The sequence below is a fragment of the Podarcis gaigeae genome, assembly GCF_964106915.1.
Source record: "Podarcis gaigeae genome assembly, chromosome: 2".
NCBI classification, from domain to species: domain Eukaryota; kingdom Metazoa; phylum Chordata; class Lepidosauria; order Squamata; family Lacertidae; genus Podarcis; species Podarcis gaigeae.
The window spans coordinates 117111717-117130588 of record NC_139679.1 but is presented as its reverse complement, the minus strand read 5'-3'; the positions used below and the strand labels follow the sequence as shown (position 1 = coordinate 117130588).

At 43.8% G+C, this 18872-nt stretch overlaps 2 protein-coding genes across 3 annotated transcripts; both read left to right on the top strand.

Annotated features, from left to right (window-relative positions):
• Positions 1-1077: 1077 nt before the first annotated feature.
• LOC310837800 (uncharacterized protein) lies at positions 1078-7055 on the top strand. Of its 2 annotated transcripts, none has more exons than XM_083724940.1 (5): positions 1078-1213; positions 4045-4127; positions 4440-4563; positions 5626-5712; positions 5892-7055. In XM_083724940.1, the coding sequence occupies exons 2-5, from the start codon at positions 4113-4115 to the stop codon at positions 6848-6850; spliced, it is 1185 nt and encodes a 394-aa protein (XP_083581066.1). In that variant the 5' UTR covers positions 1078-1213; positions 4045-4112; the 3' UTR covers positions 6851-7055. The 2 variants fall into 2 exon arrangements, with proteins under 2 accessions (XP_083581066.1, XP_083581065.1); XM_083724939.1 differs by having other exon boundaries at positions 4437-4563.
• Positions 7056-9644: 2589 nt separating this feature from the next.
• On the top strand, positions 9645-17025 carry LOC310837530 (uncharacterized protein). Its single transcript, XM_083724245.1, has 4 exons — positions 9645-9794; positions 10901-10979; positions 12139-12265; positions 15159-17025. The coding sequence occupies exons 2-4, from the start codon at positions 10905-10907 to the stop codon at positions 16703-16705; spliced, it is 1749 nt and encodes a 582-aa protein (XP_083580371.1). The 5' UTR covers positions 9645-9794; positions 10901-10904; the 3' UTR covers positions 16706-17025.
• The last annotated feature ends 1847 nt before the right edge of the window (positions 17026-18872 follow it).

Here is an 18872-nt window from a genome sequence, read left to right as displayed (position 1 = left end):
CACAGTCAGACCAATTGAGTTTTTGACATACCCCACCCTTTTCCGCTAACAAATGATCAAGGGCTTCCAACTCTTTTGCAATATTGCCCCTCTCATCTGGGCCATTTGTGTGGCTTTGAGATCTTCTCATCAACACAAAGAAGCCTTTCTCTTCTGATCTTTCATATTTGTCAGAGTTGAAAATCCCTGTTCACAACAATATGTGATTGTCCTCATAGAATCACAGTTGGAAGGCCCCCAGGGGCCATCTAGCCCAACCCCTGCAATGCAGGAATCTCAGCTAAAGCATCCATGACAGATGGGCATCCAACCTCTGCTTAAAAACCTCCAAGGAAGGAGAGTCCACAACCTCTCAAGGGAGACTGTTCCAAGGTCAAATGGCTCTTTCTACCAGAAAATTATACCTGATATTTAGTTGGAATTTCCTTTCTTGTAAGTTTGAGTCCTACCCTCCAGTGCAGGAGAAAACAAGCTTGTTCCCTCTTCCATGTGACAGCCCTTGAGATATTTGAAGGTGGCTATCATATCTCTTCTCCATGTCTTCTCCATGCTAAACATACCCAGCTCCTTCAACCATTCCTCATAAGGCTTGGTTTCCAGACCCTTGATCATCTTCGTTGTCCTCCTTTGCACACATTCCAGCTTGTCAACATCCTTCATAAATTGTGGTGCCCAGAACTGGATATAGGAAGATCTCCGAGGTTATTTTATGCCTTTGGATGAGGTTAGCTTTCCCTCCCTCTAAAACACACGTTTCCAGATCCTGCCCCCGGGCCTTAATTTGCCTATCCATGCTAGAGAATAAAAACAAAATAAAAAAATTCCTTTCAGTAGCACCTTAAAGACCAACTCTGAACTCTGAAGAAGTGTGCATGCACACGAAAGCTCATACCTAGAACTAACTTAGTTGGTCTTTAAGGTGCTACTGGAAGGAATTTTTTTATTTTGTTTTGACTATGGCAGACCAACACGACTACCTATCTGTAACATGCTAGAGAATGAGATTCTAGTCCTCCAAGGGTTAAACCCACAGAGACCTGGTTCCTAGAGAGGCAGGAAATGTCATAACGGGGACGATAATATCGGATGCACTTATATGGTTGTTGTTATTACATTATTGTTATGATTGTTATTCCCGGAAGGGAAAGAGGCTTCCTGGGATTCCTTCGTGCGGAAAGGAGAGCTTTGTGCGCGTAACGGGCCCGGCAAGAAGGTAAAGGCTGCCCCGCTTGCGAGGCCCTGCTATTTCGGGGAAGGGAAGCCCCTCGTCTCCATAGGGAAGAGGAAGGCGGTGGAAAAGATTCAGAAAAGGGCAATAAAAAACGAGCAAGGGCGGGGAACGACTCCCCCACCCTGCAAGGAGCAAAGCTCGCAGCTTTCGGGACTCCTTAAAGAAAAATATTGCTATTGTTATTATATTTATTTCTATCTTGGCCTTTTCCAACATTGGGGAGGGGAGTAGTGGAATATCCATTAAAAGGCAATTAAGCACTAATTAAAATTACAGCTAAATAGAGAGGTGAGTAAGAAGTGACATGTTAAGAAAATTCTGCATGGCAGGGAGAAAGTGGCTAGGAAAAGGCTTTCCACCCCCCCCCCCCACCAAACCACTTTTCTCTTAAGTCCATGGAAGCAGATTCACGTGCAAACTGCAGAACGTTGAATGTTTATTATTACAGCCAAACGGCCAGCATACTAAAACCAAATTTCTGCATAGTTCTTTACAAAAACAATAGAAACAATCAAGGTGGAATTTAACAATCAATCTACTAAGTAAGTAAACTTTAAATGTGTATCCAAGGAAATAACTCCATTTTAAAAATGTAAAGAATAAGAAAAAATAACTATAAGCTGTAATGTTTTATAAGTGCAGCTGTGCAATCTTTTGCTTACTTTGACTTGCTATTGCACAAACTGTGGGGCACTCCTACAGGAGGCAGCGATAGCCATTAACCTTAATTTCTTCAAAAGAGGATCAGATAAATTCATGGAGGGAGAGGGCTGTCATGGCTACTAGCCACGATGGCCCTATGTTCTGTCTCTACAGTTGGAGGAAGCAATGCTTCTGAAAATCAGTTGCTGGAGAGTGCTCTTGTACTCAAATCCAGCTTCTGTATTTCCCAGAAGAGGCATCTGGGTGGCCACTGGCAATCAATCAATCAATCAATCAATTTTTATTGTATATAACCAAAGGTCTTTACAATGGACAACAGAGAATAAAAGGAATCTTTCATCTTTCATTTTTGTGGAAAAAGTTCAGAGTAGAGCAAGGCACAAGTAAGGGATTTGTGTGTTGAAACCAACCAGGCTGCTGTTTTCTAAAGCTACTGTCAAAAGGCAGAGACTAAATTGTTTTATTTATTGAATTCAATTTATATCTCCCCCCCTCTTGCTGAAGGAGCCCAGGGTGGCAAATACGTCAACATTTCAAAAACAAAACTGGAAAACAGTTAAAGCGTTCTGAAGACAATTGCAATAAGAAACTTCTAAAAGCAGTTACAGTTAAAAACATGACTAAAAACATTTATTTCATCCAGTGTGCTCGAGATTGCCCGGAACAGTAGTCCTCACACAACAAATTATTATTATTATTATTATTATTATTATTATTATTATTATTATTTATTTATACCCCGCCCATCTGGCTGGGCCTCCCCAGCCACTCTGGGCGGCTTCCATAGAAAGCAAAAATACAGTAAAATATCACGTTAAAAACTTCCCTGAACAGGGCTGCCTTAAGATGTCTTCTGAATGTCAAGTAGTTGTTTATCGCTTTGACATCTGCTGGAAGGGCGTTCCACAGGGCGGGCGCCACTACCGAGAAGGCCCTCTGCCTGGTTCCCTGTAGCTTTGCCTCTCGCAATGAGGGAACCGCCAGAAGGCCCTCGGCACTGGACCTCAGCGTCCGGGCAGAATGATGGGGGTGGAGACGCTCCTTCAGGTATACTGGACCGAGGCCATTTAGGGCTTTAAAGGTCAGCACCAACACTTTGAATTGTGCTCGGAAACGTACTGGGAGCCAATGTAGGTCTTTCAAGACCGGTGTTATATGGTCTTGGCGGCCGCTCCCAGTCACCAGTCTAGCTGCCGCATTCTGGATTAGTTGTAGTTTCCGAGTCACCTTCAAAGGTAGCCCCACGTAGAGTGCATTGCAGTAGTCCAAGCGGGAGATAACCAGAGCATGCACCACTCTGGCGAGACAGTCCACAGGCAGATAGGGTCTCAGCCTACGTACCAGATGGAGCTGGTACACAGCTGCCCTGGGCACAGATTTGACCTGTGCTTCCATGGACAGCTGTGAGTCCAAAATGATTCCCAGGCTGTGCACCTGGTCCTTCAGGGACACAGTTACCCCATTCAGGACCAGGGAATCCTCCACACCTGCCCGCCTCCTGTCCCCCCAAAACAGTACTTCTGTCTTGTCAGGGTTCAACCTCAATCTGTTAGCCGCCATCCATCCTGTTTACTCAACAAAGGCCTGAGTAAACAGGAATGTTTTCAAATTCCTCCTGAAAGTTAATAGTGATGGAGACAGGTGCACTTCACTAGGGAGCTCATTCCACATCTGGGGAACCACCACTGGAAAGGCCCTGTCACAGGGCAGCACCAACAGGGCAGCCCTTGGTTGCAGCAGCACCAGCAAAGCCTCACCTGCCAGTTGTAAGATCTGCTATGACTGGAAAGGCACTCTTAAGTACTTCGAGTCCTGAGCCATTTAGGGTTTAATGTGCTGGTACTGACACCTTGAATGGAGTCTAGTAGCTCAAGTCCAGTGCTTTCAGGATTGGTATCACCAACCTAGCAGCCACATTCTGCACTTGCTGCAGCCTTCGGACTCTTCTTTCCAGTTATTTACATGGTCCAAAAATATGGGTCAGCTCAGAAGCGTTAAAGCCGTGAAACCGGAATGAGTTTCCCAAAGGATGAAACTGTTCTTGTCACCTTACCTTCTCTACCCCGCCCGCAAATGGGGACATGAATGACACAATTTCACTGCTGCCCCTAGACCCAGACTCTCTTTCCTCACTTTTGTCTTCCCCACAGGCAGAATAATGGCATCAGGGGTGCAGTTTGGGCCATAACTTCCTTGTGGCACAGCGGAAGGAGCTGCCATGCACTCATCTCAGGTAGGAGAGGGATCCTTGTGGAGAGAGGTTGGGGACACCTTGGGGGTGTTAGATCTTCAAGGAATGTGTCTCTTTAGCTTTTGTTCTTAGGAGATGTCAAGTTGACCAAGTAAGGTTATGAACTCTGCAGTATCCCTTGCATGATGCCTTGAGTCCTGCAGGAAAAAAAATAAGAAGTGCACACAAATCCACCCGGTTAGTCCTTCCCCTTTCAAACTGGGAGCCCTGTTTAATACACAGATATTTTTGCATACATGGGGAGTACATTTCTGAGCATAGGCCATTATGGTGTGTTGTTCTTTTTCCCAGCAGTTGGTGCCCTTTGAAGCAGTGGCTGTGTATTTCAGCAAGGGGGAGTGGGGTCTCCTGGGTCCAAGCCAAAGAGCTCTCTACAAGGAAGTCATGCTGGAGAATTATGAGAGTGTGGCCTCTCCAGGTAAGGATGTTTCTTCATTTGTTGAGAGAAAAAAAATAAAGCCCCACTGTCATGGTCAGACCACTTCCTGGTGAAGTTTGGGCTTCCATTTCCAATTTCTGCTAGGAATGAGGGACCAGTTAGGATGGTCTGCCCCAAGAGACCGGTGGAGTGCAATGGATTCCTGAATGCTCGGGGGGATTTTTTCAGTGGTTAGAGCTGGTGACTAGCCATGGAATGGCATAATGCAGAGGAGCATTGATATGATCACTTCTGAGCAGCCTTTCTGATGCTGTGGAGTATCTCTGGCTACCCGGTATACTGAGGAGCTACGTGTCATGAAACTAGCCAAATGATGGCTACAACACAAATGGCAAAAGTCCCACTGCGGTTATGAGCTAGAGAACACAACAGTGTCTACTGTATAGCAGTGAAACTGTGAAGAGGACATATTTCGCTGCTTCCATTGCATCCTTCAGAAATTGCCTAATAACGCCCAACTCTTTTTCTTTGTAATATCCTAACTGGCAGTGGCAGAAGGCCCTAGTCTGGAGTCTGGATACAGTGGTGGACTGGATTTGAACTAATAATAATAATAATAATAATAATAATAATAATAATAATAATAATTTATTATTTATACCCCGCCCATCAGGCTGAGTTTCCCCAGCCACTCTGGGCGGCTTCCAATCAAGTGTTAAAAACAATACAGCATTAAATATTAAAAACTTCCCTAAAGAGGGCTGCCTTCAGATGTCTTCTAAAAGTCAGGTAGTTGTTTATATCCTTGACATCCAAAGGGAGGGCGTTCCACAGGGCAGGTGCCACTACCGAGAAGGCCCTGTGCCCGGTTCCCTGTAACTTGGCTTCTCGCAGTGAGGGAACCGCCAAAAGGCCCTCGGAGCTGGACCTCAGTGTCCAGGCTGAACGATGGGGGTGGAGACACACCTTCAGGTATACAGGACCGAGGCCGTTTAGGGCTCTAAAGGTCAACACCAACACTTTGAATACCTCAGCTCATATATTTGGAAGGAAATTAATGAATGAGAGAATGCCTGAATATTTTTTCTGTTTCTTTGAAAGAAATTCCCAAACCAGACCTCATCTCCCGGCTGGAAGGAGGTGAAGAACCATTTGTCTGGATCTGTGAGGAAGGAGAGAGTTTGGCAGGTATGTGCTTCAGTTTGTGGTGGGACCTGGTCTTGTCTGGGTAGTCAGGCAGATTCCCTGATGATCTTGCTCTTTAAACTTGTCAGGGGTAATCAGTCTTTATGTCTAACGAAATCCTTGATTTTGGCTTTGAAGTCCTAACAACATTGGCTTTTTTCCTGTGTTTTTCTTCCTCCAAGGAGGTGATCAGTACAACAGCGAAAACTATAGTCAGCCAGCAGGAACGTGCAAGCAGAAAGCAGGAAAGGAGATGCTTGGAAATCCATCAGGACAAAAGAGACCTGAGGGAAATCAATCAAAGAATGGAAGGAAAGAGTCCTCTACTTCTCTGGGTGCTGGTGACCTTGAACTTCTGAACCCAGAATATCACCAAAGAAAGCAACCAAAAAAGTGTCCCATCTTTGGAGAAATGATCAAAGATAAATCAGTACTAAATAGATACCACAGAACCCCCACAGGGGTGAAACTATATGATTGCATAAAGTGTGGGAAGAGCTTTAGAGATAGGGGAACTCTCACTAGACACTGCAAAACCCACACAGGGGAGAAACCATACAAGTGCATGGAGTGTGGAAAGAGCTTTAGAGATAGAGGTAGTCTTACTGAACACAAAAGAACTCACACAGGGGAGAGACCGTATAAATGCTTGGAATGTGGGAAAAGCTTCAGTGCAAATGGAAACCTTAAAGCACATAAAAGAATCCACACGGGGGAGAAACCATATAAGTGCATGGAGTGTGGAAAGAGCTTCAGAAACAGTGGAACTCTTAGTGAGCATGAAAGAACTCACACAGGGGAGAAACCATATAAATGCTTGGTATGTGGGAAAAGCTTCAGCGTGAGTGGAAGCCTTAAAACACATGAAAGAAAGCACACGGGGGAGAAACCATACATATGTATGGAATGTGGAAAGAGCTTCCGTGACAGTGGGAATCTTGTCATACATGCAAGAACCCACACAGGAATGAGACCATATAAATGCGAAGAGTGTGGAAAAAGTTTTAGTGTGAATGGAAGTCTTACTAAACATAAAAGAATCCACACAGGTGAGAAACCATATAAATGTATGGCATGTGGAAAGAGCTTCCGTGATGGTGGAACTCTTAGAAAACATGAAAGAACCCACATGAATGTATAGACTAGAAAAAGTTCAGCACTGGTGGAAGCCTTTATATACTTTGAGGGGGATTTCCCATCTAAGAGAAAAACCATATAAATGCAGAGTTTGTGGAAATACTTCTGTTCGGAGAAGCCTTGCTTCACATCAGAGAACCCCCATAGGGAAACCATAAAAATGCATGCCGCATTGAAAGAACGTGGGAAACAAATGTTTAATACACATTTTTTTAAAAAATGAGAGAAAGTTATCTAAGTTACATTTCTCACACCTGGGTTAGAAGCTAGGTTGTCATCTGAAGTGATATTCTCTTGACAGAATGGACGTACAGTGGTGCCTCGCAAGACGAAAAACCCGCTAGACGAAAGGGTTTTCCATTTTCGAGGCGCTTCGCAAGACGAATTTCCCTATGGGCTTGCTTCGCAAGACGAAAACGTCTTGCGAGTTTTGCCCTTTTTCCCCTCCCCCCCTTTTTCTAAGCCGCTAATATTCGCTAAGCCGCTAATAGCGCTAAGCCGCTAATAGGGTTGCTTCGCAAGATGAAAAAACCGCTAGACGAAGAGACTCACGGAATGGATTCTTTTCGTCTTGCGGGGCACCACTGTATCTGGTGAGGCTACTGGTCCAGTGTTTGTTTATATAGTCCCATAGTACAGCGGTACCTCGGGTTAAGAACTTAATTCGTTCTGGAGGTTCGTTCTTAACCTGAGGTACCACTTTAGCTAATGGGGCCTTCCGCTGCCGCTGTGCCACGATTTCTGTTCTCATCCTGAAGTAAAGTTCTTAACCCAAGGTACTATTTCTGGGTTAGCAGAGTCTGTAACCTGAAGTGTCTGTAACCCGAGGTACCACTTTATTCTTATAAGCCCTTTAATTTAGACAGATATACAGTACTATAAACAGTAAAAAGCATTAAAGAGTCCTTCCAATCTTCCTAATCTCTTTTTCATTCTTCAAGTAAAATAAGGCAAGCCATATTTTGAATCAATGGCAAAAACTCACAAATTCAGTGTTGGCAAACCTTTCCCGCTCACTCCATTTGCTTGCTGAACTTCAGGTTGGCTACTAGATTTCTCTTCTGCAGCTTTTTGGAGCCCAGCTGACCGTCCACCCTCTCTTTGAGAGAGTTTGAATTTTTTTATATATATTTTTGCGATTTCCCTCTGATCCAGTCCTTTTGGATATGGGGCTTCAGGAATAATTTTGATCACTTAGCTTTTTGTAGTTTTTAGCATGAAATAAGAAGAGTGTCTCTGTGTGTATACATATATAATTTGCCCTCCCCATCTAAGCTCTTTGGATCCTAGATTCACCTCTTAAATCTCCAAAAATCCACAGAACCTTTCAAACGTCTGCTTACATAGGCCGTTAAAAAATTCATGTCTTAACGTTTTTTAAAAAGTGACTGAATAGTGGAATTGTAGCAGGGCCACTGACCAGTTTGACCTGTTGGGAGTAATTTAGTAAATGAAATCATTACTAGTTTGTATACCATATGGCTTCTAATAGACATTTTATTCAATGCTTCAAAATTTCCTTCTATTTCAGTATAATTATTGTTCTCTTCATATTTTGTGTCTTGTGTAATTCTTGTATCCTATTCCCCCCCCCCTTGCATTCACAGTTTCCCTTTCCCAGGATTCCTGTTTTGTGCAACGTGCATATTACTGTTTTTGATAATATTATTATGTAGATGTGCTTCATAAACTGAAATTCACTTATTTCCTGCTATTGTAGTTTAAATACATTATTCAAGCTGATTTCAGCTTCTGGTCAGAAACCTTCCTGTGGACCAGGGCAGATTAAGTATCTGACTGTCAGATGTCACCAAGCCTAATGGTGTTTCTGCTGACCACATGCGACACCTGAACTTGTATACAGGGGAGTGATATTTTGAGAGTCGTGACGTGACATGCCGTAGGAAGTTGCACTGTACATCTATACTGGTGTATTAGGGTGTGTTGAATTTTTCAACTTTCCAATTCAAAAAATGAGGGATGCTAAAAAGTTGTAACATGACTTGAGAATTCAAAAGATATTTTAGTTAAATTGATATAATTTGCTTGGTAAGCAAAATGTGTGTAAAATTGCATAGAAATCATTAAAAATGATTGCTAAGTACTTGTCATTATTATTATTATTATTATTATTATTATTATTATTATTATTTAGCTTTGCCTGACATTTTCAGAAAGTAAAAATAAAATTCTTTGGGTTTCCAACAGCAGTTTATGTGCTTCTTTACCAAACGTAGACTCACCAAGCTAAATGTTGTCCAATCACAAAAAGAACAGGAGGCTTGAATTCCTTACAGCCAAAAACATTTTTAAAAGACCCATCACTGAAGGACTCTGCAAAAATTTATTGGGACCATGCAGTGATGGCATAAACATAATTGATCCAAAGTGCAAAATCTAAGTTGTGATTGGGGGTGGGGGTGGAGATTGAATATATTTATGTAGTATTGTAAGAGACAAGATATTTCTTCCCTTTATTTGTTATGGGTTTAACATGTTTTGAAAAAAAGGAGACAAATAATTATCATTATATTATATATTCATTTATAATTCTGGGTTCAATTACCCTGAGTTGGAAAGCATAACTCCATCTATTTGGATAAGATTTCCCATATGGTGTGTGGCTGAACTGCTCCCTGGTTTGACGGATGCATAAATTTGATGTATAAATGCATCAAAAGCAACCACAACCCTTCAAAATTTGCTTCCCCCTGGAATGAAGAACGACGCGCGCGCACAGGGAGGAGCTGAGAGATGCAGCCCTGCGAGGGTTAAACAAACCGAGCTGTGGTTCCTAGAGAGGCAGGAAGTTTTGAAAGTGGGGGAAGACCGTCGCCGACGCGCCTCCATTTGGATTTGGAGGAAAGAGGCTCGTCGTCGGGATTCCCAGGCGAGGAGCGGCGGGCAGGAGACGAAACAGGCGGCGAGGTGCCACGCGGCGGGCGGCGGTGGGAGACGGAGCTTGCATTTGGGGGGAAGGCTGGGGAGGGGAGTCGTCTTAATGTTTGATGCTGATGCGCCCAAATCCAGCAGCAAAAGGAGGCGCCCCCCCAAACTGCTGCACTCTGAAGCCTCTCTTCCACCTTGTTCTGGGCGACCGTGGTTTTTACGCACGCGCGGGAAGGGAAAGCCCTTGGGTGGTGGTGGGTTTGGAAAAAGGGGTTTTCCCTCTGTCACCCCACCTCCACCCCCCCCCCCAAGCATAATCAACATTTATAAAATGTTGTGGCTGGGGAAACCCGGCCAGGTTGGGAGTTATAAATAATTTATTATTATTATTATTATTATTATTATTATTATTATTATTATTATTATTATTGTTGTTGTTGTTGTTGTTGTTGTTGTTGTTGTTGTTGTTGTTATTATATTACTACTACTACTACTAAATGTTGATGCTCACAACCCCAGATACATGTTGTGAATAGCCTCAAATTAGATACCTATTCCCTCCCCACCCCTGTGCTTTTGTATTAAAAAAAAGCTGCTTTTTTGTATAAAAAAAGCTTCTTTTTTGCATATAATTTTTTATTAATTAACATCAAAAAACAAAACAAAACATATTAATTTCACATCGTTTTTCACAACTTATTTCTTTTTTGGACTTCCCTCAGCTGTTCCGTAAATCATCCATAGTTATAATTTTAATTACGCATTTCTCAGAAAAAAACAGCTTCTTATGTTCCTTTGCACGTGGGAAAGTTTTCAATGTTTGCCTCTGGGCTTGAGGGAATGGGAAGGCTTTGTAGAAACAGGAGCGGATAGAATATGACATCAATATATTTGGATTGATTGAGGCTGTTTGTGTGTGTGAGTGAGAGACAAGAGAGTCCCAGGCAGGACAATATGGAATAAATTTAAAGGAGGGTGAAGTGAAATTCATTTTAATTATGTGAAAAGCTGGAAAACCAAAGGGTGAAAGTCTTGTCCTCACCGTTCAGCTGAAATGTGAATAACTCCACTTCTCAGTTGCCCCTAGATTGGGGCTCTTCTTCCAGCCATGTCCCAGAGATGGCCTGGTTTACCCCTTCTTTCTCTCCCTCTCCCCCCATGACAGAGCAATGGCATCAGAGGCCCAATCCGGATCATCGCTTGCTGTAGCTGGAGTGGAAACTTCTGCCATGGACTCATCTCAGGTAAGAGGCAGGCTCCTTGTGGAGACAGGCAGGGCACAGCCTGGGTGTCCCCCTCCGTTGGGCTGCAAGGTTCGCAGGAAACGTGTGCTGCCCCTTCTCTGTTGCTGCTACAAAATGTCTAGGTGGCCCAACTTAAGCTATGAACTCTACGATGTCTCTTGCGTGATGTATACAGTCTTGCAGAAAAAAATTAAAGCTTTCCTAGCTGGATTTTGCAAAGCTCTCTGCCATCGGTGTCCACTTTGCATTACGTTTTGTACAACACCTCAGGATGTACAGTGGTACCTTGGTTCTCAAACTTAATCCGTTCCAGAATTCCGTTCCTAAACCAAAGCGTTCCCAAACCAAGGTGCGCTTTCCCACGGAAAAGTAATGCAAAACGGATTAATCTGTTCCAGACTTTTAAAAACAACCCCTAAAACAGCAATTTAACATGAATTTTACTATCTAACGAGATCATTGATCCATAAAATAATAATAACAATTATTATTATTATTATTATTATTATTATTATTTATACCCCGCCCTCCCCAGCCAAGGCCGGGCTCAGATGAAAGCACTAATCAATGTACTGTACTATAAAATAAATAAGATTGTAGATGATAACATTTAAATCTTTTTTTTTTCCTTACCTGCACTGTTGATAGTCATTGTTTTGATGGGGGGCTTTTATTTCCACAGTCACACAATCAATCAATCAATCAATCAGTAGCTGAACTAGGTTCCACACAGTCACAAAAACTAATTAACCAAAAAAGCCTCAAAAACAAAACGCAAAATATATAGCAAAAACAAAAGCACCAAATTTAATCCATTCCGGAAGTCTGTTTCACTTCTGAAATGTTCTAAAACCAAGGCACAGCTTCTGATTGGTGCAGGCACCTTGGAAACAATAGCTGATAGCCACATCGGGCGTTTGGCTTCCGAGAAACGTTCAAAACCGGAAACACATACTTCTGGGTTTTCGGCGTTTGAGAACCAAGGTACCACTGTATGTTGAATGTGATTAATGAATAACATTATTAATAATAGCAAGAGCAATAAAGCTACCAGGTTAGCCCTTTTATTTTCACGCTGGGAGCCCAGTCAGATATACGTTTATTATTTTATCTACACAAGAGTTCATTTCTGAGTAGAGAATCTATCTTTTCCTTTCAGCGGCCGGTGTCCTTTGAGGAGGTGGCCGTGTATTTCAGCAAGGGGGAGTGGGATCTCCTGGGCCCCTGCCAGAGAGCTCTCTACAAGGAAGTGATGCTGGAAAATTACGCAAATGTAATGTTTCTGGGTAAGGATGTCTTGTCCCTTGGTTGACAAGTGCTGTTGCTAAGGCATCTTACATAGATTTGGATCTAAGATAAATCCTGTTACAGACTGAGTTAACTCTGAGGCAGACAGCAGCAGAACAGAACAGACCTGCTGCTCTAACTGTTAGGACGGTTCATAACTGTACCAACTGCCATAACTGCCTCAGGCGCATGATGTCACAGAGCTCTAAAGACCATGTGAGCATTAACCCTTTCCTTAGCCTTTGGGATGCTTTCATTTCACAGTCTTCATGTATCGCTTTGGGGGCTTCCCAGAGGCAGTTTGTTGGTCATGGATGGGAATGCTGGACACCGTGTTGAGAGGTGCCCAATATTTGAAGTTTCTGCTACTGCTACATTATCAGTGAACTGGACTTAATGAACACTGGGTGTTTGGTGGGTCCCACTGAGCCCAGGTGCCCCTGTCATACTCAACAAGAAGGGGATGCAACGGATTCATCCCCTGCTACATTTGGGAGGGGGTCCGAGCAGTGGGTGAATTTGAAATGCCTGAATATTTTGTGGTTATTAGACTGCCTTGTTTCTTTGAAAGAAATTCCCAAATCAGACCTCTGGCTAGAGAAAGGGGAAGATCCGCTTCTGAGGGACTGTGAGGAAGCAGAGAGATTGACTTTGTGATGGGTCAGTTCTTGACTGGGTGTTCAGGACATTCCTTAATTCTGTGTTTAAACTCCTGGTAGACATAACTTGTGGCTTCTTCCTTCCCACTGATGTAGATTTGACACTAGGTAAAGGTAAAGATACCCCTGCCCGTACGGGCCAGTCGTGTCCGACTCTAGGGTTGTGCGCCCATCTCACTTAAGAGGCCGGGGGCCAGCGCTGTCCGGAGACACTTCCGGGTCCCGTGGCCAGCGTGATGAAGCTGCTCTGGCGAGCCAGCACCAGCGCAGCACACAGAAACGCCGTTTACCTTCCCGCTATAAAGCGGTACCTATTTATCTACTTGCACTTTGATGTGCTTTCAAGCTGCTAGGTGGGCAGGAGCTGGGACTGAAAGACGGGAGCTCACCCCGCCGCGGGGATTCGAACCGCCGACCATACGATCGGCAAGTCCTAGGCACTGAGGTTTTAGCCACAGCGCCACCCGCGTCCCGGATTTGACACTAAGTCTCCCTTAATTAAAACTAGGGAACCATTGGCTCTCTAGATCAGGCATAGGCAAACTTGGCCCTCCAGATGTTTTGGGACTACAACTCCCATCATCCCTGACCACTGGTCCTGTTAGCTAGGAATGATGGGAGTTGTAGTCCCAAAACATCTGGAGGGCCAGGTTTGCCTATGTCTGCTCTAGATGTTGCAGAACTACAACCCCCATCAGCCCCAGCAAGTATGCCCAGTGGCTGGGGCCTGATGAAGCAAGGCTTCTTTTATGTTCTGCTCACCTTCCTTATGGGACAGTCTGATTCCCCTCCCTCTTCCAGTGTTTGGGTTCCATTTCCCCACTAGATCTCGGATTCCAGGGTTGAGTATTTGACACACACACACAACCTTGTCAGAGCAGCTAGCAAAAGCAGAGAACTGTTTTGCAAACAAAGGCACATCCCTTCACACCCTACCTTAAAACAGAGGTGAAGACCCTCTGGCACAAAGGCCTAATTAGGCCAGCAAGGCCTCCCCATATGGCACACTGGTCTGCTTGGGTTAAACCATGCCCACCTTCCCTGCACCTGACAATCAGCTGGTGAGTGGCACCTCCAAAGTGCTGTGAGTAGGGGTTATTGTGATTTCAAGTGATTGACAGGTGAATGGCCCCATCCACCTGTCAAAGTTGGCCCATTGGGAGTAGGAGAGGTAAGTATTGGGGACGACTTCCCTATCCCTTCAATGATAACCATTTTTATTTGCTTTTCTCATTGCCCATTTGGTGTACCGGAATATCCACAGTCTGCTTTGGACTATGTACAGTGGTGCCTCGCAAGACGAAAAGAATCCGTTCCGCGAGTCTCTTCGTCTAGCGGTTTTTTCGTCTTGCGAAGCAAGCCCATTGATGGCTTAGTGGATTAGTGCTATTAGCGGCTTAGCGGATAAGCGGCTTAGCGGCTTAGAAAAAAGGGGGGAGGAAAAAACCTCCGCAGGAACTCGCAAGACATTTTCGTCTTGCGAAGCAAGCCCATAGGAAATTCGTTTTGCGAAGCGCCTCCAAAACGGAAAACTTTTGTCTAGCGAGTTTTCCGTCTTGCGAGGCATTCGTCTTGCGGGGCACCACTGTAACTGTTGTTTCTCACCATCTACTTTTTTAAAAAAATTCGGCCTATTTAATAGAATCCATAGAACAGTTATCTTTTTTCAGTTTAGTGTGTCCCTTCTCCAAGCTTTTTTGCAGTTTCATTCCACCCCCACTCCCCACTTTACATAACCTTGTGGAACCCCATTTCATGGTTATATCAGATAATCCACACATGCACACACTTCTATGTCTTGTTTAATCGATGGGAAATAAATAAGAAAGGCATTAATGCTGTTGAGTAACAAATTCAAGAGGTGACATAGGTTTCGGCAAGGTGTCCAGAGAGGGGATGGGACAACCTAGGAAATCAGAAAAAAGAAAAGGATAATTGGGCTTGATAACTCATGATGCTTTTACAGATAGGTAGCCGTGTTGGTCTGCCATAGTCAAAACAAAAAAAATTCCTTCCAGTAGCACCTTAAAGACCAACTAAGTCAGTTCTTGGTATGAGCTTTCGTGTGCATGCACACTGTGTATCTGAAGAAGTGTGCATGCACACGAAAGCTCATACCAAGAACTGACTTAGTTGGTCTTTAAGGTGCTACTGGAAGGAATTTTTTTGTCATGATGCTTTTAGCATTGAAGTCCTAACAGGAAATATATATTTTCTTTTTATCTCCAAATAGCTAATCAGCGGGACAAGAGTTACAGTGAGCCACTGGAAACAGGCCAGCATAAAGCAGGAGAAGAGATGTTTGGACATCAAAGGAGGGGAAATAGGCTAGAAGGATACCGATCGAAGAATGGGAGGAAGAATTTTTCTATTTCTCAAGGTGCAGATGACCATGAAGTCTCAAACCCAGAAGACCACAAAAGAAATCAACTGAAAAAGTGGATAGTGTATGGGGAAATATGCAAAGATAAATCTGTATTAAATAGACATTTCAGAACCCGCACAGGGCAGATCCTATATAAATGCACAGAATGTGGGAAGAGCTTCAACAAGAGAGGAAACTTCATTGTACATCAAAGAACCCACACAGGGGAAAAGCCTTTTAAATGCATGGAGTGTGGAAAAAACCTCAGTGATAGGAGAAGTCTCATTGTACATCAAAGAATCCACACAGGGGAGAAACCGTATGAATGCCTGGAGTGTGGAAAGAGCTTCAGTGATAGAAGAAGTCTTTTTGTACATCAGAGAACCCACACAGGGGAGAAACCATATAAGTGCATGGAGTGTGGAAAGAGCTTCACTGTGCATCGTAGCCTTACTTCACATCAAAGAACCCACACGGGGGAGAAACCATATCAGTGTATGGAGTGTGGACACAGTTTTATTGACAGAGGCTATCTTGCTAGGCATCAAAGAAGACACACAGGAGAGAAACCATATAAATGTATGGAATGTGAAAAGGGCTTCATTGAAAGGGGACATCTTGCAAGGCATCAAAGAAATCACACAGGAGAGAAACCATATCAGTGCATGGAGTGTGGAAAAAGCTTCAGTGATTCACGAGCTTGTTCTAAACATCAAAGAACCCACACAGGGGAGAAGCCATATCAATGCAAGGAGTGTGGAAAAAGCTTCACTCATAATGGAAGCCTTAATGTACATTTGAGAACCCACACAGGGGAGAAACCATATGAATGTGTGGTATGTAGAAAAACCTTCACTCAGAGAGATCACCTTATTTCACATCAGAGAACCCACACAGGAGAGAAACCCTATAAATGCTTGGTGTGTGGAAATACCTTCACTCAGAGGAGTAACCTTATTTCACATCAAAGAACACACACAGGGGAGAAACCATATCAATGCATGGAGTGTGGAAAGAGCTTTAGTGATAGGAGAAGTCTTACTGTGCATCAAAACACCCATACAGGGCAGAAACCACATGAATGCACGGAGTGTGAAAAGAGCTTCAGTGATAGGAGAAGCCTTATTGTACATCAAAAAACTCACACAGGGGAAAAACCATATAAATGTATGGAGTGTGGAAAAGGTTTTTGTGAAAGAGTGTATCTTGTTAGACATGAAAGAAGGCACACAGGAGAGAAGCCGTATGAATGTTTGGTGTGCACAAAGACCTTCACACAGAAAGGTCACCTTATTTCACACCAGAGAACCCACACAGGAGAGAAACCCTATAAATGTTTGGTGTGTGGAAAGGCCTTTACTCAGAGAAGTAACCTTATTTCACATCAAAGAATACACATAAGTGAGAAACCATAACAATGCATGGAATGTCAGAATTCCAGCAAAAACAGAAACCTTACTATAATTCACAGAACCCACATAAGGAGGGAGAAACTTGTCCTAGTGCCATTTTCATACCTAGCGGCCAATAGCTAGCACTCAGTCAGGATCAGGGGTATAGCTGGTATAAAAGCAGAATCCACAGCACTGATTCTGGGAAGGCGCTGATGCCATGGAAGACCAGTTAGTACCAGGAACTGGAAGAGAACCTGAAACTACGCCAAAAGTTCCCAATAGCATTGAAGGAGTTGGACATTTTTTTAAAAATAAAAAAATAAATCTTGTATACAGTTCAATTTGGGAATTTGGAGTTGTATCCATCACTGCTCATGCAATGGGATCTCGCCTTCCTCTCCCCAACTGCTCCTAACATCTACTGTGGAAGGTCCCTCAATCCTTTGGAGCAAATTTTGAGAGAGCCCGGGGCAGAGATGTGAAGTCCCAGAAAAGAACTTAGAAATCGGGGGGACATGACATAGGGTTTTTTCCCTTATTTTTTCCTGGTTTCCCCCAATATTTTGGAAACAAATGTTGGGGTGGGGGAGGGTGGATTCTAGAGTTTATTCAGGCCTTCACATCTCTAGCCTGGGAGTGGGGTTGCAGGGGAAGGGAGACGGGAGTTCTGTTGCTTAAGTGGAACAGCAGCCTTGGGTTGTTAATTTGCTTCCTGGAGTGAAAGTCGTAGCTCAGTGGAATAGCACCTTGCAAGCAGAAGGACACAGGTTCAATCCCTGACATCTCAAGGGAGGGCCAGAAGAGATTCCTGCCTGAAATCCCGGGGAACAGCTGTCAGTCAGTTTAGACAATACTGAGCTAGAAGGACCAACGGCCTGACTCTGTATAAGACAGCTTCCTATGTTCCTAACTGTATCTGGAGGTAGACACGTCAAGAGGTGTTAAAATGATGAAGTAAAGTGGATTGCAGGCAGAGGTGATTTTTGTGTGTGTGTGTGTATCTGAAGAAGTGCGCATGCACACGAAAGCTCATACCAAGAACTAACTTAGTTGGTCTTTAAGGTGCTACTGGAAGGAATTTTTTTGTTTTGACTGTGGATTAAAAGACAGCTTGGGGATACAGAGATTCCATGCTGCAGGTGGAATTCAAGCCTTGCACTTGAAGAAATGGGAGATCTACTAACCAGTTTAGAGAGATGTGGGCTAGCTAAGTGTATTTATCCAGTGTGGTGTAGTGGTTAAGAGTGGTAGTCTTGTAATGTGGTGAACCAGGTTTGTGTCCCCGCTCCTCCACATGCAGCTGCTGGGTGACCTTGGGCCAGTCACACTTCCTTGAAGTCTCTCAGCCCCACTCACCTCACAGACTGTTTGTTGTGGGGGAGGAAGGGAAAGGAGAATGTTAGCCGCTTTGAGACTCCTTCGGATAGTGATAAAGCGGGATATCAAATCCAAACTCCTCCCCTTCTATTTTCAGTACCCTTTTGCTCCTTTGAGATAGTTTTGTATGCACGTAACAATTTAGATGTTAAAACCTCTTTCTGAAGAAGAGTCTCCTTTTTTTCGTTTTTTAAAGCAAATGCTTAAACGTGGTCCATGAAGCCTAGCAGTTTCCTTGCCGGCGGTTTTGCTCACCCCATGCTTAAAAGTTAAACCCCGCCCTATGTAAAGGGTGTCCTCAAGAAGACCCAGGGGAGCTTAGGCGGTTTGGTGGAGAGGCATCACAGAACATTAAAGACTTCTACCTGGCAGCAGTGGAAAGGTCCCGAGAAAGGAAGGTCTCCCTTTCTCTCACTGGCCAGGTTGTAACTGGGCCCTGTGACAAGGGCTGCAGAATGAAAACCTATAGGCCAGGGGACGCTTATACTTCTACAGCCAGCTGCTTCAGAATGTCTCCACCCTCATCTTTCAGCCCAGACACTGAGGTCCAGCTCCGAGGACCTTCTGGCGGTTCACTTCCTGCAAGATATGAGGTTACAGGGAAGCAGGCAGAGGGCCTTATCGGTGGTGGTGTCCGCCCTTTGGAACACCCTCCCATCAGATGTCAAACAGATAAACGACTATCAGATTTTTAGAAGACATCTGAAGGCAGCCCTGTTTAGGGAAGTTTTTAATGTTTTATATTTAATCACTTTTTTATTTTGTTGGAAACCCAGCCAGATGGGTGGGGCATAATTAATAAATTACTATA